The sequence below is a fragment of the Scomber japonicus genome, chromosome 13, assembly GCF_027409825.1.
Source record: "Scomber japonicus isolate fScoJap1 chromosome 13, fScoJap1.pri, whole genome shotgun sequence".
Classification (NCBI taxonomy): domain Eukaryota; kingdom Metazoa; phylum Chordata; class Actinopteri; order Scombriformes; family Scombridae; genus Scomber; species Scomber japonicus.
Genome location: NC_070590.1, coordinates 23,703,962 through 23,723,539, shown reverse-complemented (window position 1 = coordinate 23,723,539; position 19,578 = coordinate 23,703,962). Strand labels below are relative to the sequence as shown.

General features: G+C 40.0%; 1 protein-coding gene across 3 annotated transcripts in view; it reads right to left on the bottom strand.

Moving 5' to 3' along the window:
• The window catches only part of abr (ABR activator of RhoGEF and GTPase), a 127,685-nt gene that overhangs the window by 46,408 nt on the left and 61,699 nt on the right, over positions 1–19,578 (bottom strand). For all 3 annotated transcript variants that reach the window (XM_053331433.1, XM_053331434.1, XM_053331435.1), the window contains 9 exons: positions 15,502–15,609; positions 14,212–14,272; positions 9,040–9,092; positions 8,227–8,367; positions 6,972–7,093; positions 4,881–5,049; positions 2,012–2,131; positions 1,716–1,791; positions 1,461–1,565 (listed from right to left, as the gene is read on the bottom strand). In XM_053331433.1, coding sequence (XP_053187408.1) covers positions 1,461–1,565; positions 1,716–1,791; positions 2,012–2,131; positions 4,881–5,049; positions 6,972–7,093; positions 8,227–8,367; positions 9,040–9,092; positions 14,212–14,272; positions 15,502–15,609 — 955 coding nt within the window. The remainder of the gene's footprint in view (positions 1–1,460; positions 1,566–1,715; positions 1,792–2,011; positions 2,132–4,880; positions 5,050–6,971; positions 7,094–8,226; positions 8,368–9,039; positions 9,093–14,211; positions 14,273–15,501; positions 15,610–19,578) is intronic.

Below are 19,578 nucleotides of genomic sequence, written 5' to 3'. Positions count from 1 at the left end.
ATACAAATATGAAGCATGTGTTCATACTGAGTTTTACAGCACGTACAGCACCAGTGAAAAGATTGGACACACTTTCTCTTTCAAGTGAATGGGAAGGTGTGTCCAAACTTTTGACTGGTGCTGTATATAATCTACATTTAAACACCCACAACATGGCAAATTGTTATGACTGTAAGGTGCCATTTCATATTCCACATGGGCAAATCCTCCAATATCATCAACATCTTTAAGGTATATTATAATTGATAAGGTCTACATAAGAGAGGGAGACATGGATGACATGAAGCTAAAAAGGAAGACCTACAACTATTGGATTTATTCATCCTCATCTTTCTTGTGCGCTACAGCATGAATGATCTTGATCTGAGACCATTCCTGTAGATAATCTGTTTAAAGGACTATTTCGGCTAATCCCCTGAAATGTAATACGATTTGGAATGTGTTGTTTTGTACGTAACGTAATGCGTATGTAAAATGTATGTAATATTTCTTTCTATTTTCCTTCTGATTGTGGAGCGTGTAAAATGCTTTTTTGATGTGTGTTGATGTAATAGGTGGGTGTGACTAACAGCTGACTGGATGAATGCTTGATTGAACACAGCCTATATAAGCTTTGTACACATCTGTGATTCCCTCATGAAGCCAGTTTGTGTGGTGAAACTGCAGAAGTGTGTTTTTAAGTACCTAGTCTGTTTTGAATAGGAAGTAGATGAGGAGTGGCGGTTTTGCTGTCTGATTGACAGCTGACATCTGGGAGGTTCAGAGCCCCTCAAAGTTCACCTGGGTGCTAAATTAAAATAAAAACCAAGAATCTCTATGATCACCCCTTCAGAGCTATTGGATGTCAAAATAATGATTTGCTGGCATAGTGACTCCATTGTATATGAACATGGATCTTTTTTCTGTATGATGCCAGCTAGATAAGGACAGCTTGTCTTTGAGTGTGTTGAAACCCCTCTGTCAGCTCTGTGGTTACGCATGTGTGTATGTTGTGTGTGCACATGTGAAAGCAGAGACCCTCGTGTCACTTGAGCAGATCAGAGCAGGTCGGCCAGATGGCTTTAATGTCACCACCAGCATCTGAAAGCGGTGCGACTTGGAGATCTGGTGCAAAAACAAACATATACGAGCTGAGAGCACAGCGCAGCTACCGCTCACTTCACTGCATGGCATTGACTGCTACGAGCTAGATGAGAAACATATTGTAACCTAGATTCTCTCCTGCAAGGCCCCCGCTCTCATTATGTGGCTTTTTTTTATGCTGAGAATGTAATGGGTGCTTTTGTGCAAATTTAAACTCAAAGCAGAGAGGAGAGGAAGCAGCAATGGGAGACTGTGTGTGTGTGTGTGTGTGTGTGTGTGTGTTTGTGATTGGAGGGGGGGGAAAGGAGAAAGACAAACATACAAAATGTCCAAACAGAAGACAGTAAAAAAGATAGATGTGTGTATGCGTTTCTTACCATCTTTGTTACTGGTGACAGGAATGTTGTGGACAGTTCGGAGTTTGAAACAGGAGCTGGTCAGAACCTGGAGCTCTACAGAGCTTAATACACATGCCTGGAGGTCTGGAAAAAACACAGCAACCACACACAGCTATGGTCAAACCTTTTCTCTGGAACAATGAATAGAAAGTGGATTCAAAACCACTTACAGATGAAGCACACAATGTCTTATAAGGACAGTCAATAGGATCATTATAGTGAAGGCAGTGTTACCTTTCTTCTGAAGCTTCTGGATGCTTTCCCTCCACTCTGACCTCTCATAGTCAGAGGAAAGCAGAAACTGGTAGCTCTGAATACACACAGGAAAAAAAAACTGTTAATCTACCAATTCATCCAGCATATTTTAACTGCACTGAAGTGTTACTGAATGAGATGCTCAGACACTTAAAACTGATTCAATTCTAAATGTAATCTAGCGCAACATACTCTTTTGAAAGGTGTGTGTCTCCCCCTAGTGGAGAGATTTGAGAGCTCCACAGAGCATGACGGGACATGGACAGATTAATTACCTTTCCATGTTTGTTGTGGATGCGGAAAGGGATGGTGGGGGAATGCAGGAGCAGCCAGGACTCCTGCTCATTCATCTTCTTCCTCAGACGGTCCACACGACTCTGACCCTTCGGTGCTTTCTACACACACACACACCAGAAATATACAGAATCTGATTTAGTGCTGAAACTAACAAAAACAGTGATTGAAACATTTATCAAATAAAAATGCCAAACATTACTTTGGATTTTCATTTCTTTTCTCATGGTGAATAAAATGACTTTGGGTTGTTTGATTATATTTAATATTTTTCATAATAGCAGGTTAATGAGATGTTTCAAAATTCAATGTTAAAAATCGGCCTTATGTATATCCTGAGGTTTATTAACATTTGTATGCTTGTTACTTTTCCTCCACTCTTCCTCTCATTTACATTAATAGTACATCTTTTGTAGCAGGATCAATAATCTCAAATCATAACAGGAGACTGACATGTGACTTAAATGTTTGTGCAGCTAGAAGTGAGGCTTGTTAGATGCTGGTTGATAAAAGCTGTACTGAAATGAAACTTGAAGTTGTCTATTAATATGACAGAGCCATAAAACAGTGTGTTCAATTCTGATATAAAACTATACTGTTAGTATCTTTTCTGTCTCTTTTACACACATATTTTATAAGGATTTTTAAAATCATACAACATCATGACAGCTGATTCAAAAGGATGTCTGCACACATTACCAACAAACACATTACTAATTACTGTGTCTGAAGTTCTTATCTGCATCAAACCGGCTTATCAAAATGTTTCCTATTTTCCAGGGTAGTCTGCGGATTAGCTCTGAGGCTGAGACGAGCGCGGCGCTGTGAGAGTCTTTCTATATAATTCAAGGATCTCAGCTCCTTGCCAGTAATGAAGGAAAACAAATACACACATCCTCCCAGCCCTCACCAGGAAGCCATGAGTCACAGCCTGGCTACTATCACACAAATCTCTCCTCTGACTCAAAATACCAGCCTTGGTCACTCGATGTGCCCGGGTGGGCGAGTTGAATGCCGAGCAAGAGGAATAACAGGAACTCTCTGCTCCTCTCATCCAGGCATGTGGGGGTGTAACATACTTGTAACTATTGGAGTCTTATAACATCTTTTTTATTGCTAAACCCTTTCATTAACCGAATGTTTGAGCACTAACAGGAATAGACGAGAAAAGGCTGATACCATGGCAAACTTTTTCCCAAATGTGACGCACTTTGACCACAAGTGCAAATCGCAGTAACTGAAAACAATTTGGAGAACAGGAAGTGGTACATTTTTGACTTCTTCTCGATGTTCTTGACGTCTTTCTTGACGTTCTTGACATTTTTTTTTTGAACTTCATGTTTTCCCCAGTTTGAAGATCTAAATTGTAAATGTAAATGTTTGGATTTCACTTTTTTGTTTTGTCTGTAGTTTCCCTCATGATAAATTAAACCGTCTTGACCTTGTGAAAGACAAAGGTGTGAATAATAAGCAGTGTGTGTTACAGGAGGTAAAGCCCTTCCAGTAAGGCATAAGTGACACAGGGGAGTTTTCCATGAAAGGACAGGACACAATCAGTCAAAACTCCCCTCCTGACTCACTTGTGAGTGTTTACCTCTGTTTGTATGTTGATTCTGATGAACCTCGAGCAGGTCCCGCTCAGAAAAGAGTGCTTTCCGGTGTGCATTTTAAAATAACTTCTTCCCTAATCATGTGTACCTTGGCATCAAACTTTTTATCTCTGCATCTGTTTCCGATATGTCTGCCAATCTACAGTCACAGTGTCTGCCTATAAATTCAGGGTGTAACACAGAGTTTTATCTGTATATGTCACAAAAGTATCTGCACTTGTATTATACAGGAAGTAGGCAAGAGTGCAGCCTACATCAGAGTCTGTTGGATACTGTCTAGACCGTCTCATTTTCATTGTTTGGTGGTTCTATTGCATTTATACTCCTCATATACAGTAGTGATAGCAAGCATAATATACAAAATAACATAATATTCTTATCTCTTATATGCACTGGAATGAATGTGTATTTGAGCCTAAATGGAGTCTGAATAAAATCAATGTGACTCTTGATTCAAAAATGAGAAAGATAAATATCTGAAAAGCTCTCTTGGGCTTTTGGCGTGCACATTTGAGACAGTTCCTAACTCCAGCAACATCTGTGTCCCATCTGCCGTCAAGTTGCATAACGTGTCAGGCTTCAATATAACACTGATGGAACATAACTCAAGCATGATCCTCCACGTCACAACAGAAGGAGAATATAGAAAAATTATTGAAGATGATTCTCGTATAAAGTCTGAGAACTGAACTTAAAACAATCTAGGCCTTCAGGTTTTTATCCTATAGTCCATTTTTTTCCATTTCGGCAAATCTGAATCGTGGAAAAGTCGTGATATTTTGGCCACAGTTTATTTCTAGAGACTAGGTTCCTGTGGTTACAACAAGGTGTGTATGATGACTGAGTTACAACTCTGAGAAGAGGTGGTGTGACTTTGTGGCAAATTGTGTGGTTGGCAGGCTAGTAGGAGAGGTGGGCACGAGGGGTGGTGAATATTACTGCAAAAATTCGGATGCTGCTCGTAACTGGTCAGAGTGCATTATCTGTTCATATCTGAGTGTGTGTGATGTTTTTGTATCTTTTTAGACTTACTTACTATAAATGTAGCAATTTGTCATACAATAATAATTCCACCTACAGATCCGTCCTGAATGAATACCTCTTCTTGCTTTTCTGTCCTCAGTGTGTAAAATATGTCAGTAACAGATAACCCATCCTTATTAAACTGGCTAAACCATTCTAAACTATGGGAGTACACTGGATTTGTTGCCACATGAAAATAAAAGCATAACAGGGTTACCTTCTCTTTCTGGATCTCATTCTTTAAGACTGAGATCTTGATCTTCATCTCCTCGATCTCATGCTCGGGCAGGACTTGGATGCTGGGGCAAGAGTCGGAGTCGTCCAGGGTCTGGAAAGTTAAGTCCGCCAGCGGGATGTACCACTTGCACTCATACTGCTGGTGACGACTGCAAATGGACAGAAGATATAAAGATGGAGTGAGGAATGATTCAGAGGAAGAAACATAACCAGTCAAAATATCATACAATAAATCAAACCCCCCCAAAAATTTTATCTCCCATTAATAATTCAACTCTGGTGTGATTTTGACAAAGCATTCCTTGTAAGAGATGATGTTATTCATCGCTGCCCTGTGATTTAAACACATCATTATAGTAGATACGCATCACAACAACCAGCCAGCCTTACAAATTACACTAATTGGTCTATAGAGGCACTCATAAATGTATTACTGCTCAGCTTATGCATTTAAAAATTAAAGCACGCTCAGCTAAGTACTACTTCCACCAGCACTTGCAGGATTGAATTGCATTGACACTAACAATGAGACTTTGATTAGCATTCCTGGGTGTTACACTGTAAACTCATTATCAATGTGACACCTGCATCAGAAGACCAATTAACAGATTTTGAATGCATTTTTCAGCATGTGCCATGAAGCTTTTTTGGCTGGAGCTAAAATAGTACATTATGTCATCTTTCCCAAATACAGACTGGTATGTATAGTCTGAACTTTCAGTCAAAAGCTTATTCAGAGACTTTGGCAGCACATTAAAGATGGGTCATCTGTCTCTTTATAATTGACTACACGCATATTCTTCTTGAAGTGGTTTCTCTCTTCTGAATCACAGACTCCTCCCTCTGCTGGTCACGAGCCTCTGATGAGCAAACTCTTTGTCCCGGCACTCTGAGCTTCTCTTTGTTTTACAGTCTATCCATCAGTTTTAATTCAATGCACTCCACTGCAGTGCTTAAAGCTGATCCAGTCACACTTGAACACACCCTTGCAGGTGCTGCACACTGATACACAAACATGAGGGTGGGGCCAAATTAAATACAAAAGAGTATAATATCCAATCTCCTAGCCTGAAGCACCATAAAGAAAAGGTCCATTCAGCAACCATAACCAAGGTAGAATATAGAGCAGGAAAATTCTAAAGTACTTATTCAGGAAGTAAAACATGTGGAGGCACAGTCGGTGTAAATATGTACGGTAATTCTAAAATGATGAAACCGAGATAATCATCAGATTCAATGGGATTAAGGATCCTCAGGGACTTAACACAAAGTGATTGGGTTTTTTTAAACTGAGTGTGTGTGTATGTGTGTGTTTGTGTGTGTCTCTCGCAGCACAATGAGATAACACTGAGTCCAGACCATAATAGTCTGATTTACATGTCTGGTAGTTATGGCAACACCGTGTCTTCCTCCAAGTAAGGTGTGTCTGCAAATGACAGACAAATTATGACTGTCAACCAAAATCAGATCCAATCAGGCTAACAGCTGCCGCTATGCTGATGAAGCCAGCCGCACGCAATCCCAAAAATATGACACTTAATCTATGGACATGTGTCGAGCTTTTACATGTGCATCACACAACAACAACAACAACAACAACAACACAATCACTCTGTTTCTGTCACCCTCTCCACTTTGCCTCCAGCCTGAGGCAAACAATCTTCTGCCGTGCTTACACATTTTTCTGAATAACACCTTTGTGTTCAGTCTCACTCTCTATTCAGCACGTATGTCTGCTACTCTCCTCTCCACTCTTCAAAATAGCAGGGGCAAAATGCCTGCCAGTCTTTCTCTTTGTTAGCGAGGTATCAAAAAGCTCTCCTGCTTTGCAGAAGCGGGAACAGAAAGAGAGACAGTAGCTCTTTTGTAAAGTGCAGGTGTCATCCTTTCTGTTTCGCTGTCGGGAGGCCGATGTGCTGATGTGGAAGGCAAAAAGAATGACATACAGATAGGAACACAGGGAGGATAATCCTAAGGCTGGATATCCAACATTCAGACCACTCTGTGCTAAATTCGCTCACAGTTTTTCACTCTGAAAAAGTATGAAGAGGAAGAGGTAAGGTAGACTCACCCCACAGCTGTCTTCTTCATCTTGGCACAGAGCAGCAGATCGGTGAAGAGGAAGACGTGCCGTAACTTCCTGGAGCTTTCTGACACCTCCACCAGGAAGCCATCCTTCACCAGCTGACGAGCCTGAGAGAAAACCTGATGTCACTTCTCATTGTTTCACCAACACGTACACAACGCTGATCAAATTGATCTGACGCGAGTCAAATTGCGGTTAATTATGTTGGATGAAAACCATGATGACCTTTGGGAACACTAGAGAAGTGAGAAACTGACTCACTGTTGTTGACTCCAAAGAGGCCTCACACTAAGTTTTTTAAAATGTACATAATGAGTTAAATGTTTCTTAAAAGGTCATATAGTTGCATACTTATCTCATAACAGTCATATAGCTGAAACAAAAACTTGTGTGTTTTTTACCTGCATAAGCAAACCAGCCAATAGTATCCACAGTAACAGACACTAACATGGTTTTAAAAAGATAAGTAGGCCTTCCTTTTAATATTTTTAAAAGGTACCCTGTTGAGTTTTCAATCACTAGTAGCACCATGGAGCAATGTTTTTACAAGTAGGTCCCTGTTTTATTTATATTGTGCATGTACATAAGGACACATGCATGTGGGCGACATGATTCACATTGTGGCTACTTGCTCCACTGATGAACAGCTGGTGGCAGTAATGAGCAGTGTAGCAAAGCGCCCATGAAGGTAGCGAAGAAGACTGCAAGCTAATAAACAAGGATGAAAATATTGCATGAATTAAAATATTTCAAAAATCTGTTTCTCAAGGGCTTTATGAGTTAGGAAATGTACACAGATGCATACATGTGTTTTGTTAAGAAACACTAAATGTCAACATAACTTTTGTTTGTTTCCTCCACGGGGGACCTTTAATATTTAAACTTCCTAATATACTCTTATTCAATTGTACTTGATGTTTTTTGCCTATAAAAGTTTGACTTTATGACTGTGTGAAATGTGCTCTATGAATACACCAGATTTAAATGTTCAAAGGGTTTTATGCAGAGCCTAAAAGTGCAGAATTTTAAAAGTGTAGTCAAAGTATCGACTGAGCTGAATCATTGTCAGTCTCTCTTTGCACCCAGTGACACAACACCTGACCATATTCAATTATCCAGTCATGACGCTCTTGTCATTGCTCTGACCGCATTATTAAGACAAGTCCTGAGAAAAAACAATACTGTTTTTATATATATTACAATAACTAGGTACAGTACAAATCACCCCACACACACACACCTCTCCCTTGGGCGTGGTGACAGCGGTCCTGCGAGGGTCGATCTCTTCATTGATGGAGGACAGGAAGTTCTGAGATATCCGCAAAGCATCCTGCAGGAGAGGGAAGTCTGGGTGGTCCTTAGGAGTGTGTTTCAGCAAGTCCTGCAACACATGTACAATAATGCAGGGTTACATAGATGTAGAAAACTTTTTTTCAGTAGAAATCTAACATGAGAAGTTCTGATTTCATTTCAATATTCAAAATAATGTCTTATCAAATACTAAACTCATCTCTGACAATCTCATTTCCTTGTTGTTGTTTTTGAAGCGGGACAGCTGACAACACCTCCAATTTCCACTGTCTCTTACTTTGCATGAAAGACAGGAACATGACCTTTGTAGATTCATACACTCTTGTCTTGTTGTTCTGACAGCTTTATGCAAACATGCAGTATACTCCCATAAACTAATTAGACACGTCCAGCCATCCTGCTTCCTTGATTGCCACTTTCTACTTAATTATCACTCATCCAAAGTGGAGGAGGACACAGTGATAAACATCAGTGTGGAAAAAGCAAGGCTTTGACTTTGCAGCTCTCGGGCTGCTGTGTGTGGAGGAGAAATAAGATGAGAGAGACTCTCAAGGGTGGATTTTCTGAGAAGAATGCAGAGTCTTTTATAAAATGTATCTTTTCTTTTCAGACTCTGGTGATATCCAGCTATGCAGATAGATATATTTGTAAAATTCTGCAGCAACATTTCCTGATTATGTGTTTGTTGGTAATATAGGTGAAATCATCCTTTAAGCAGTGTAAGTGCAAATTGTGTACTCACATGAAGGACCAAGGTGCTTCTGGTAACACGGTCAATAGGCTTATACAGGAGAGCTGTGGGAACAAAGGAAGAGGGCTCTGAGTCAATGTTGCTCTCTCTCTCGCTCTCTCTCACACACACACACACACACACACACACACACACACACACACACACACACACACACACACACACACACACACACACACACACACACACACACACACAAACACACACACACACACAAACACAAACACAAACACAAACACAGAAGGTCACAGTTATGCGGCTCACACAAGGACAAACACTCCCTCTCAGCTCACACAGAGTTAAACACAGCACTTATAGTCTGACTCATAATATGATTCTCGCGTTGACATTCAAAATTCATGAGCATCCACAGTAATGAATTAGCCTTTAGCAAGATGTGCAGCTGACCCTGACCTTTGACCTCTCTGTAACACAGTTTTCATATTGGAGTTTAAACAGAGGATCTTATTATTGTTGTTTTAAAGAAACCTGACTGTGTGTGTGCTATTCAATAGATTGACAGAGGAGGAATGCAGTAGTTTGTTACCGCACACACACACTCTCAAACACACACACACACACACACACACACACATGTCCGTAGACAGACTGATTAACATGCAGTTCATCAACAGGGTTGCTACTCTTGCCTCCTATTGGTTCTGAAACAGTTTGCTTCCACTGCATATTTCGGCTGCTACTAGGTAAACTACTGCCTGCCTGGACACTTAACTTCAAGAGAACCACTCTGAAACTCACTGATTCAAACATAAACAACAAAAAATGAATGCATGACAGTATGTATATATATATATATATATATATATATATATATATATATATAATAAGTGCAGTAAGACTGACACACGCCCACATGCTGCCATTCTCGTCTTTAAAATCACAGTTTTGAGCCTGCATCACCACACTTGGCTGGATTCCCCGGGGACGGCTTTGCTGCTGAGGTAGTGTGAACAGCAGCAGGTCTGACACACACATGGCAGCTCTAGGTGAGAAACTCCCACAGATCGGACAGACAGAAAGATGGGGGGAAAAATGACAAGAGGGGAGATAAGCAGCAGGGAAGCTGGCAGATGTGAGAACCCCAATGGGGAGATGGATAAGAAGCAAACTCTCCTATGTATAAGAACAGAAGAGGGAGCGGGGGGGGGGGGCTTATTCTGGGTTTCCTCTGTAAAACCTTAGTTCCGACAGTTGAGTAATGAAAAACCAAAAAAAAAAAACGTCTCAAGGTCCTAAAATAATACTGCCACCGTCAAAAAAAAAAGTATAATTACGTTGTTCTGCACATGTGCTCAAAGAGAAAAGACAAGAGAGGCTACGTAATCAAAACAAACCACAGGGGCATAAAAAATTGAAAAGTGGCTGACGATGTTCCACTCGGTGATCAAGCTAATCTCCATTTATTATGGTGCAAATTGCCAACTTTAAGCAAGTGATTTTTCAAACTGAAGGGAAGAAAAGCTAGCCAAGAGTAACAGAGAGAAGGGAAGTAAGTTCTGTATCTAGAGCTGGTTGTCCCTGGTACACACACACACACACACACACACACACACACACACACACACACACACACACACACACACACACACACACCCCTCTGCTCCCAGAGAGAGGTAGAAACACAGCTGCCCTTCCACTTGAATGTTACATGATGTGTTTAAACCACTGAACGTCACTCTCTTCTACTGGCATGTTCTCTCTCTGTGTTTATGCTCACTTTAAGTGCTCATCGCCTGCTCCTTCAGCTAAATGAAATGAAAGAGCCACAGTAAAAAACCCACAAGAGAACATGTTCAGTTCCTCTGATAGGGCTTGTCATGTTAAACTTTACACACTCTTTACACACACACACTCTTATATGCTCAAATGTACATACACACACTCCGCTACTGTATAACACCAAAGAGAATCTTATAAAGAGCCTTGCTGATGCTCTTTGAAGTTTCTAAACCCTCTGGTCATTAATAATGCTGCCTCCATCAATGGTCCTGGCTCATTGAACCACTGCTGCTCCTGCAGGATTAACTGCAGGACCTGCACTGACTGCAAGGCCAGTGAACACCTCTAATTATATGTATGTGTGTGTGTGTGTGGGAGGGGGTATAATCACCTCAAGTACAAAGACTTTGGGAAAGTTTAAGTGACTTTATTTCACCTTGGGTAAAACTCAAGTATCAAAAGCCAGTACAGCACATTTAATCAGCAGTATTGATTATTTATGTCCTACTTTGTGCTGCATGTATGAACTTGTACTACTACAATTTGGTTGTATTCTCAATAGGAATATGTAAAAAAATATATATGTTTTTCAGATCTCTACAGCTGTGGCTACAAATCTGGTGTTTGCAATACATCATATAATAACATACATATCATACATACATCTAGTAAGAACACTGTACGCTGACTATGTTTACAGTATCACCACCAGAGTCCTGAGTGTCATTCTGTTTATATGTTTGTGAATGTATATGTCACATCATGGTCACACCTGTAGAACTCATATTACTATTATATAGGCTGTATTTTATATATAAATTAGATTTTTTTTAAATTCAAGTTTGATTTATACATACATGTATTTTTGCTGTTTTTTTGTTTAAAGTTATTGATAATTATTAAATTCTCAGTGAAGTTTACTCTTTTTGTTTACTGATGTCACTTAATACAATAAGTGATAACCACATTTGATGGACAATAAAAAAATGTGTACGTATTCATGTATATATTCTGTAAGTATATATCATGTGATATATCAATATTGGAATTTTAAAGAAAATCCATTATCAGTCAGACTCTACTTTTTACAAGAACTGAACATATTCACTGAGTTCATCATAACCTTGTCAAACTTATATATTCCTTCCTTTTATCCCTCCTTTTTTATGATCAATCACTTACTCTGGAGAATATAAGACTTTATTTCATGTATTTATATCCAGGTTGTTTTAAGTGTATGGAAATGCAGGTGTCTGCAGTACTAATGCAGGATAAATGTGTGATCGTTTTACAGTGGCTACACAATTTTGGAGTTTCCCCAATTCTGGAATATGGAAAAGGGAGCTACGTTCATAGCCCAGTCAAGAGTCAGGAAAAAGTGGTAGAAACACAGAGAGAGGCGGATTATTAAGTCCATGACCTGTCGCAGCGAGGTGCCTCTAATTGGTCCTGTTTTCAAGGTCGCATTGACAGCTTGGCTGAGGGACAGACAGTTCATCTTTGCTAACGAGGGAATAGGCCATCCAGGCAAAACCTTTGAATATGCACAACAAACACACACACACACACACACGGGTGTACAGCCATGGGGACTGCCAGCTTTCTGCCTTTAATATTTGGCAAGGCTAGCAAAGCCAGGCATCAGCCATGACGGAGGATGAAGATGAGGATGGGACAGGACAGATATGAGAGGGATAATACATGAGGCAGAATGACAGACAGAGTGAGGGCGTATCAGGATTAAGGAATAGAGAGCAAACGCTAGCGATGTGGAACAGGCGTCTCCATTTACATGCAAAACAGGATGTTAGATACTTGTTTGATTTAATACTTGTGTTGCCATTTGCATCCATTCATTAGAAGGTGGTGGGCAGATGAAACAGTGAGCTTTACTGTATGTAAAACAAGCCCGACAAACTGACTTATTTCAATAAAGACAAAACACATCGGTTCATTTGGTCGGGATCTGGTCGCATGGAGACAAGAAAGATGGATGGGTGGGTAAAAGAAAGAAAGGAAGAAAGCATGATTAAAGAAATATGGAGGGAAAAGAAAAACAGGAAGAAATCCCTCGACTGGCCTGCCAGGTAATTAAGGAGCCGCAATACAAACAGCAATCAAAGCCGCTGCCCTGAGTGCTGAGTGAAGATGAAACTAGTTTAGTTCTCATGCTTCCTAACTGTCAGCAAACAAATCATACAGTCCTCTCGTATAACAGAATACATATAAATAAAAAAATGTGATTCAAATAATCCAGATGTTTGGAGTTTGATTCTTCCTCATTTACGGCACATACATTAACAGATGCTTCACAAGTACATGCAGCACACACATGTGAACGCTCACACACCCTTCCTCAGCCTGACAAAGCCACACCATTAGCTCATCGCGCATGCTTATCATTGCATAATTCAGACATTCAGAAACCTTTTTCCTCTACAGATCTACCCTGTGGTTTAGTTAAGCAAAATCCCTTCAGCTTGCAAGACGGCAGCAGAGTACAGACATGTAGCAGCCTCCTGATGCATACACACTCACACACACACACACACACACACACACACAGATCAGACTTAATCTGATCCACCAGTGATAAGCATCTTCTATGATGAGCAGTCTGGGGGCCAGCAGTCCTTATACAGGCAGAACACGCCTTGCATCCTCCTGTGTATTCACTATGATAAAAAGACAAGAACAACTGCAGTCTGTCAGTCCCGGCAAGCGGCATATTCATGAGGATCATCACTCAGAAATCACACAAAAGCTCAGACGTTTCAAAATGAACTATTTTCATCACCGGAAAATCTAAAAAAGACTAATTCCATTTAAGGTCTAAAATCACCAGCATACAGACTCTATTTCTACATCATATATATATCGATGCATGAAGCTTCAAATGCCAATCAGATATGCCGACATACAAAATCAATATCTGACTGCTTATTAATAACTGTCCAAAGTTCAAATATGTCATATCACCAATCTACTGTAGGATCAAAGACGTTGATATCCTGGCTCACAGAAAAAACGGCATTGAAAAACAACAGTCCAAGTTGCCTACATCAAACGGCGGCGGTTCCTATCATGCAGTCGTTACCGTATGTGCAGTTACAACACAGTCTGAGGACCACAAGCACCTCCATATCCCTCTTCTCCTCTCCTCACTATGTCCTCCTGCTCACTGCCTTCTTTCTCAGGCTACGAGACAGACAGCAAGAGAGGGAGAGAGAGAGAGAGAGAGCAAGAGAGAAAGAGTGTGTGTGTGTGTGTGCATTCACACATGCACCAGTTTGCCTCCCAAAGCCCGCCGCTGCATACACAAGTAGAAGGGGGCAGGACTGGAGGCTTAAAGCACCAAGCCAGCCAGATATACGTGCACGCACACATGCACACCCACGCATACCCATACACACACAAACTTACCCTCCATTGAGACCGTTGTGGTACAATCTTTGGAGTCTTTAGGACCTTTTACTTTGAGATCCTGAAAGAAACAAGAGGGGAACGATCAATTAAATTAAATAATTACACACACACACACACACACACACACACCTTTGTACTTGCTTGACTGAAGCTGATAGAGCTAATGGAGTATAGGTCACTGCAGCAGACTGAGACAGCTGAAAGAGGCTGGGCCGTGCAACCATCACAGGTTTATCTCACAGTAAATTATATTCACAGCTACCAATATACCTCTACAGCATGATGGTGAGATAATATGAATAAAGGTGTTGATTAAAACTTTATAAAATGCTCAGTTGTGTACTCAGAAAGCAGGATAGTGGTTAATAAAAACTTAAAACTAAAACAGGGAATGGAGGGTTTCATAAATGCAAAAAATGTCAGGTGTCTATGCTGTAACTGTTGTTTGTATGTGGCCAATAACAAGTACTTTCAACCACTTGATAATACTGATACTGATACAATGAGGCAGGATGTAACAGCTCCTTTTGCTTTAGGTGTGCAGTTGTTTATAAAACTAACTTAGAGACAAGGGAATGAGAGCAGGTTTGTCATTGTCAGGTTCACCCAAAGTCACTCTGTCACAGATGTTTGGTTATTTAACATCAGTTAATTTAACACCATCAAAGCAATCACAGGAGGATTTTAGCAGCTCCCGACACTCCTCCTCCACACCAGCTCTCAATGCTAAATATACGCTTGCTGCAACTATGCGTTAACATATAGTAACCCTACAGTATTCTAAACCTTCTGTTGTGAATCACACAATAAATTCATTAAGCAGATTTATATTATCGATGGAACATAAATACACCACACACTCTTGAATGTGAAAGTGTGTCCAAACTTTCGACTCGTTCTGTCTATAAATGAAGACAGAGATGACTGGTAGCATCAGTCACGCTCAAGATGAGTTTTAAACCACTGTTCCTCAAATTTAAGAACCACATTTCCCATATACACAGTTGCTTCCTGTCAAAAAGGGGATGTTTCGCCGTGCTTCCTCTCTGTGCTGGTCATTCCATGCTCATTTGTTTTCTCTTTGCTTTACCGAGCCACCATTATGAGGGATTCACGTGGTACAAAAGGTTTGTCATGGTGGGGGTCTTTAGTGATGATTTAAAATACAGTAACATTTTTGATTATGTGACAAAATCATCCTTATACAAAAAGGAACCTCTCAGGCTCTTTCCATTCTTCCACCTGCTCCTTTAGTCTCTTATCATCTCTGGAAGATGGACTACATACCTCAGATATCTTCTGGAACTGGCTGTTGGCCTGGCTGCATTTCTCTGCCGTCTCTAGAGCCACCTTGTAGTTGTCCACAAAGGCCTTGTACACTCCCAGCTGGCTGGCCTGAGATATGTGGAGAGAGGGAGAAAGAGAAAACATTACGGCAGGTGTGAGGAAAGGAGAGACACTGATTGTGGTATTTGCCTCTTCTCCATTTGACCTTTCATGGACACAGAGTGAGGACTTTGTTTACTACCCGATACAACATTTACAACATTGAGCGTAATCATGGCGTTAAAGCTAAACACTCCCGCATATCACTTAGTACAGTTCATATACAGAAAAAGAGTGCTGCATTCCCTCTTCTGCTCAATCAGCATACATGAAATGATCCCACAGTCAATGCACACTGGCTAATCATATTCCCATAATGCCACTCCGCTTGTGTGCAGTCCTCCTGACTGGAAGAGAGCTGCTTTCTCTTTCCTCTTCCCTTTCATTCAAAGCCCTCTGTGCTGCTGCACTATATGTGCATTGTAACACAAGCTGCAGGCCAGTATTGCATGAATATGCATCCTGCTACAGCTATGCTTGAATGGCGACGCTCAAGAGCCATCAGCATCCTGTAAAAGCTATGAGATTGGGATTCAGCTGAATAGAGAGAATGAGTAAGACTTGTTACTTTTTATTTGTCGTTTAACCCCACCGCCGCCACCTCATATTTTCATTTCCTCTCTTTCCACTTCTCTCTCAGGATGCGAAGTGGAAAGTTGAGCTCGAGAGAGAGGGGATGTTGGGAACTCAACCCGCCTCACTTAAAACAAGATGTTGTTGATTAAAACATTCTTATTAGGAACCAATGATAGAAAAATGGAAGAGAATAAAAATAGCCATCAGATATGTAATATGTAATATCTTATCACAGTTCTGACACAACCATTTAGCCACATAATGACTTAAACGGACAAGAAGAGTCACCATCTGTACATAATCTCATCATGATGGAGACTTCATTACATCCGACCCAAACCTTGAATGGAAGAGGAGAAACCACTATGTGATTACTGAAATACCAAATTTCCTAAAATAGAGATTTTCGACTTTGGCAGCATGCTTGGAAAGAATAAACTGAGCAGAATGACGTGATGATATTTCACGAGTTCATCATGTTGCCTGGATGCGCTGTGACCAGTATAAAAACCATGACATTTCAAATAGCAGGATCACGGGTGAAAATAGCAGGTGGGGAAAACAACAGCTTGTGTTTGAGAATGGAGGTGGGAAGGAGAAGATGACGAAGGAGTAAGGATAGGAAACAGAGACAGAGAAAGAGAGAGGACAGCATTAGATGTGTTGACTAGTACAGACACTTTCAAGCTGATAAAATACCTGTGTAGTCTGAATAATTCAAATCCTCTCTGACATGTTGGACAGGAGAAGGCTGCAGTCCCAACCATGTTTCTAACAATATCTTCTGCGTGGTTGTGTAGCTCTGAGTGTACACAAAATATCATCCAAGCTTTGATTTGATTTTTTTATTTTATTTTAGAGGATGTCGACTCTCTGCTGTGTTTAAGCACAGACCATTTTTAGCAACAAAGACAAATAAAGCAATTAAACAATTAAGACTCTACTGCTCAAGTATTTGAGTGTCAGCATTAGGTATATGAAGCAATTTGCAAAACACTTTCTTGTGTTTCTGCCTTGCAGGGAAAAAAATCCCAGCGTACAATGAATTGCACAACCAAAAAAGTGTTTGAGCAGCACTCCCTGTTGTCTACAATCAGCTGTAGTTCCTCCTGTTGATGAAACACATTGTTCCCCTAATATACAAACGCTCAAACTTGGGTCAGTTGTAAATCTGTGACTGGTGAGAGCAGAGTATAATTAAACCATGGAGAAGTCACTGCAATACTCACACTGAAATGGAGTGATTACTAGCATCTGGAAATTTAAATATTCCTAAAAGGAACAACTGCATTGTTTAGAAATAAATCAAAATGTCAAAGTGAGATACCCTCTGCATATATCACACCGTGTGAGCCAACATTCTGAGATCCTCTCATCATCAATGTATCCTGAATATACTCTAAGCTAATAAAATAATGCAGTAAAAAAAGTTATGATGGGGAAGCAATAATCCAGTTAGCCACAATAACATAATATATGGATTATACTTATAGTTAAATGTGTCAAACGATGGAGGAATGGCTTTAGAAATGTGTTTGCAAAGCCCCTTCAGAGCCATGACAGCATGACTGAACCCTTCCTACTTCATGCCTGCGGGGATTTTGATAATTTGGTGGGTCAAATGAAATCCTGGCAGTCACATGCTGCAGCTGAGACCCTTTTACTGTCTGAAAAAGGTGAGAAAAGTTAGTTACGCGGCTGGCTTTTATCCCCTGTCGGCCTGCTTTCTGTAATCTTGTCCCTCTGTGTTGCTCCGGTGGCCTCTGCGCTGCTGACGGGGAGCAGTTGGGTGTAGACCAGTTAATTACGGTGCCATCTGTAGTGTCGCACTGCCACTCTGACTAAATGCTTAGCCGCCACATGACATGCCCATGTACGCACATACACGCGGCGCAGATGGGAGCTGATGACTACACTAATAGGTGTCACTTGGTGGTGCCGACTCCTGGGGTCAACAGGGAGGAGAGGGAGAATGACAGGAAGCACTTTAACTACTAAATGTGTCACTTCGCTCATTTTCACTAAAACTAAACATGAGCTTGTGTATTATACATACATCTTCCACAGTTACTGACATGTGTTCCCCTCTGAACCATCTGTAGAATCATTTATTCATTGAATGTTTCGTTCAATATTTTATTCAATTAATAACTACTACTTTACTGCCCATTTAAAGCAGAACCAGTGTGCTTTTAAGGAGAAGTAGTAGTAATTAGAGCTCGACCGATATATCAGACAACCAGTATTATTGGCTAAAATTGGCCTATCACAGATATATTGAGTGCTTATGTTTTCTGATATGTGCTGTTAAAAAAGGCTGAATTTTATGTATATTTAATCCTTTTTCCTAATTATCTTAATATGTACATAATAAATTCCTAGCTGTAAGGTAGGTATGATTTGAATTTTTTTGCTACTTATGAGACGTGACATCCAGTACCAATCCAAAATAATACCTGTGAAAAATGCATGGCTTTATTTTGTCGTAACACAAAGCTGTGCAAGAACTTTGTCTATATATATATATATATATATATATATATATATATATATATATATATATATATATATATATATATATATATATATATATATATATATATATATATATATATATATATATATATATATATATAACACTGTCTAAAATTAGCCGCATTTAGATAAGGAAATATCACCTCAAAGAAAAAGAATCTGAGCAGACATTCAGTGCCATCTTTTCAAAACTAAACTGATGCTGTAAACACTTTTTGATCATTATCAAAAAGTAGTGGGGTTTCATACCCTGCTCTAAATGAAATATTTGTGTCTCAAACATGTAAACTGCAACATAGCTCAACCTGGTTCACACAACTTCTTTGGTATTGCGTGTGGTTAATGATTATTTACCTACTTTAAATAGCAACTTTGATCTTTTAGGTTTATCTGTTTCTTGTGTAAGCCTATAAAGAGGATTATTTGAACAATAAAACAGATATGTTCTCTGTTGTCATGAAAAACCACAGAATGAGCAGTAATGTGAGAAGCATTCTTTGAGTCGTTGTGAGTTACTGCTAATAATAACTCCGGCTGATGGTTGCATTTTTTTTTTTTAAGTGCCTGAAACCTTGTGTGAGATGCTGAAAACCAAAAGTGAAATATCTTTACATTGCAGCGAGTTTCAGAATAAGTCAAACATCTTACTTAAGTTCCTGATAGTGATGGCATGATTTTCTCAGTTATTTTAGCAGAGGTGTGACCAAAAGATTAACTACTGTATCTCACTGAGTCACTGAGGAGTGACCACACAGAGCAGCAGCAGTGCGTAAATGTAGCTTCACAATCAGCACTATCACACCAAACAACCTTGAACTTGTCTTGAAAAATACGCTGATTAACAATACGTTGATAATAAGATTGGAC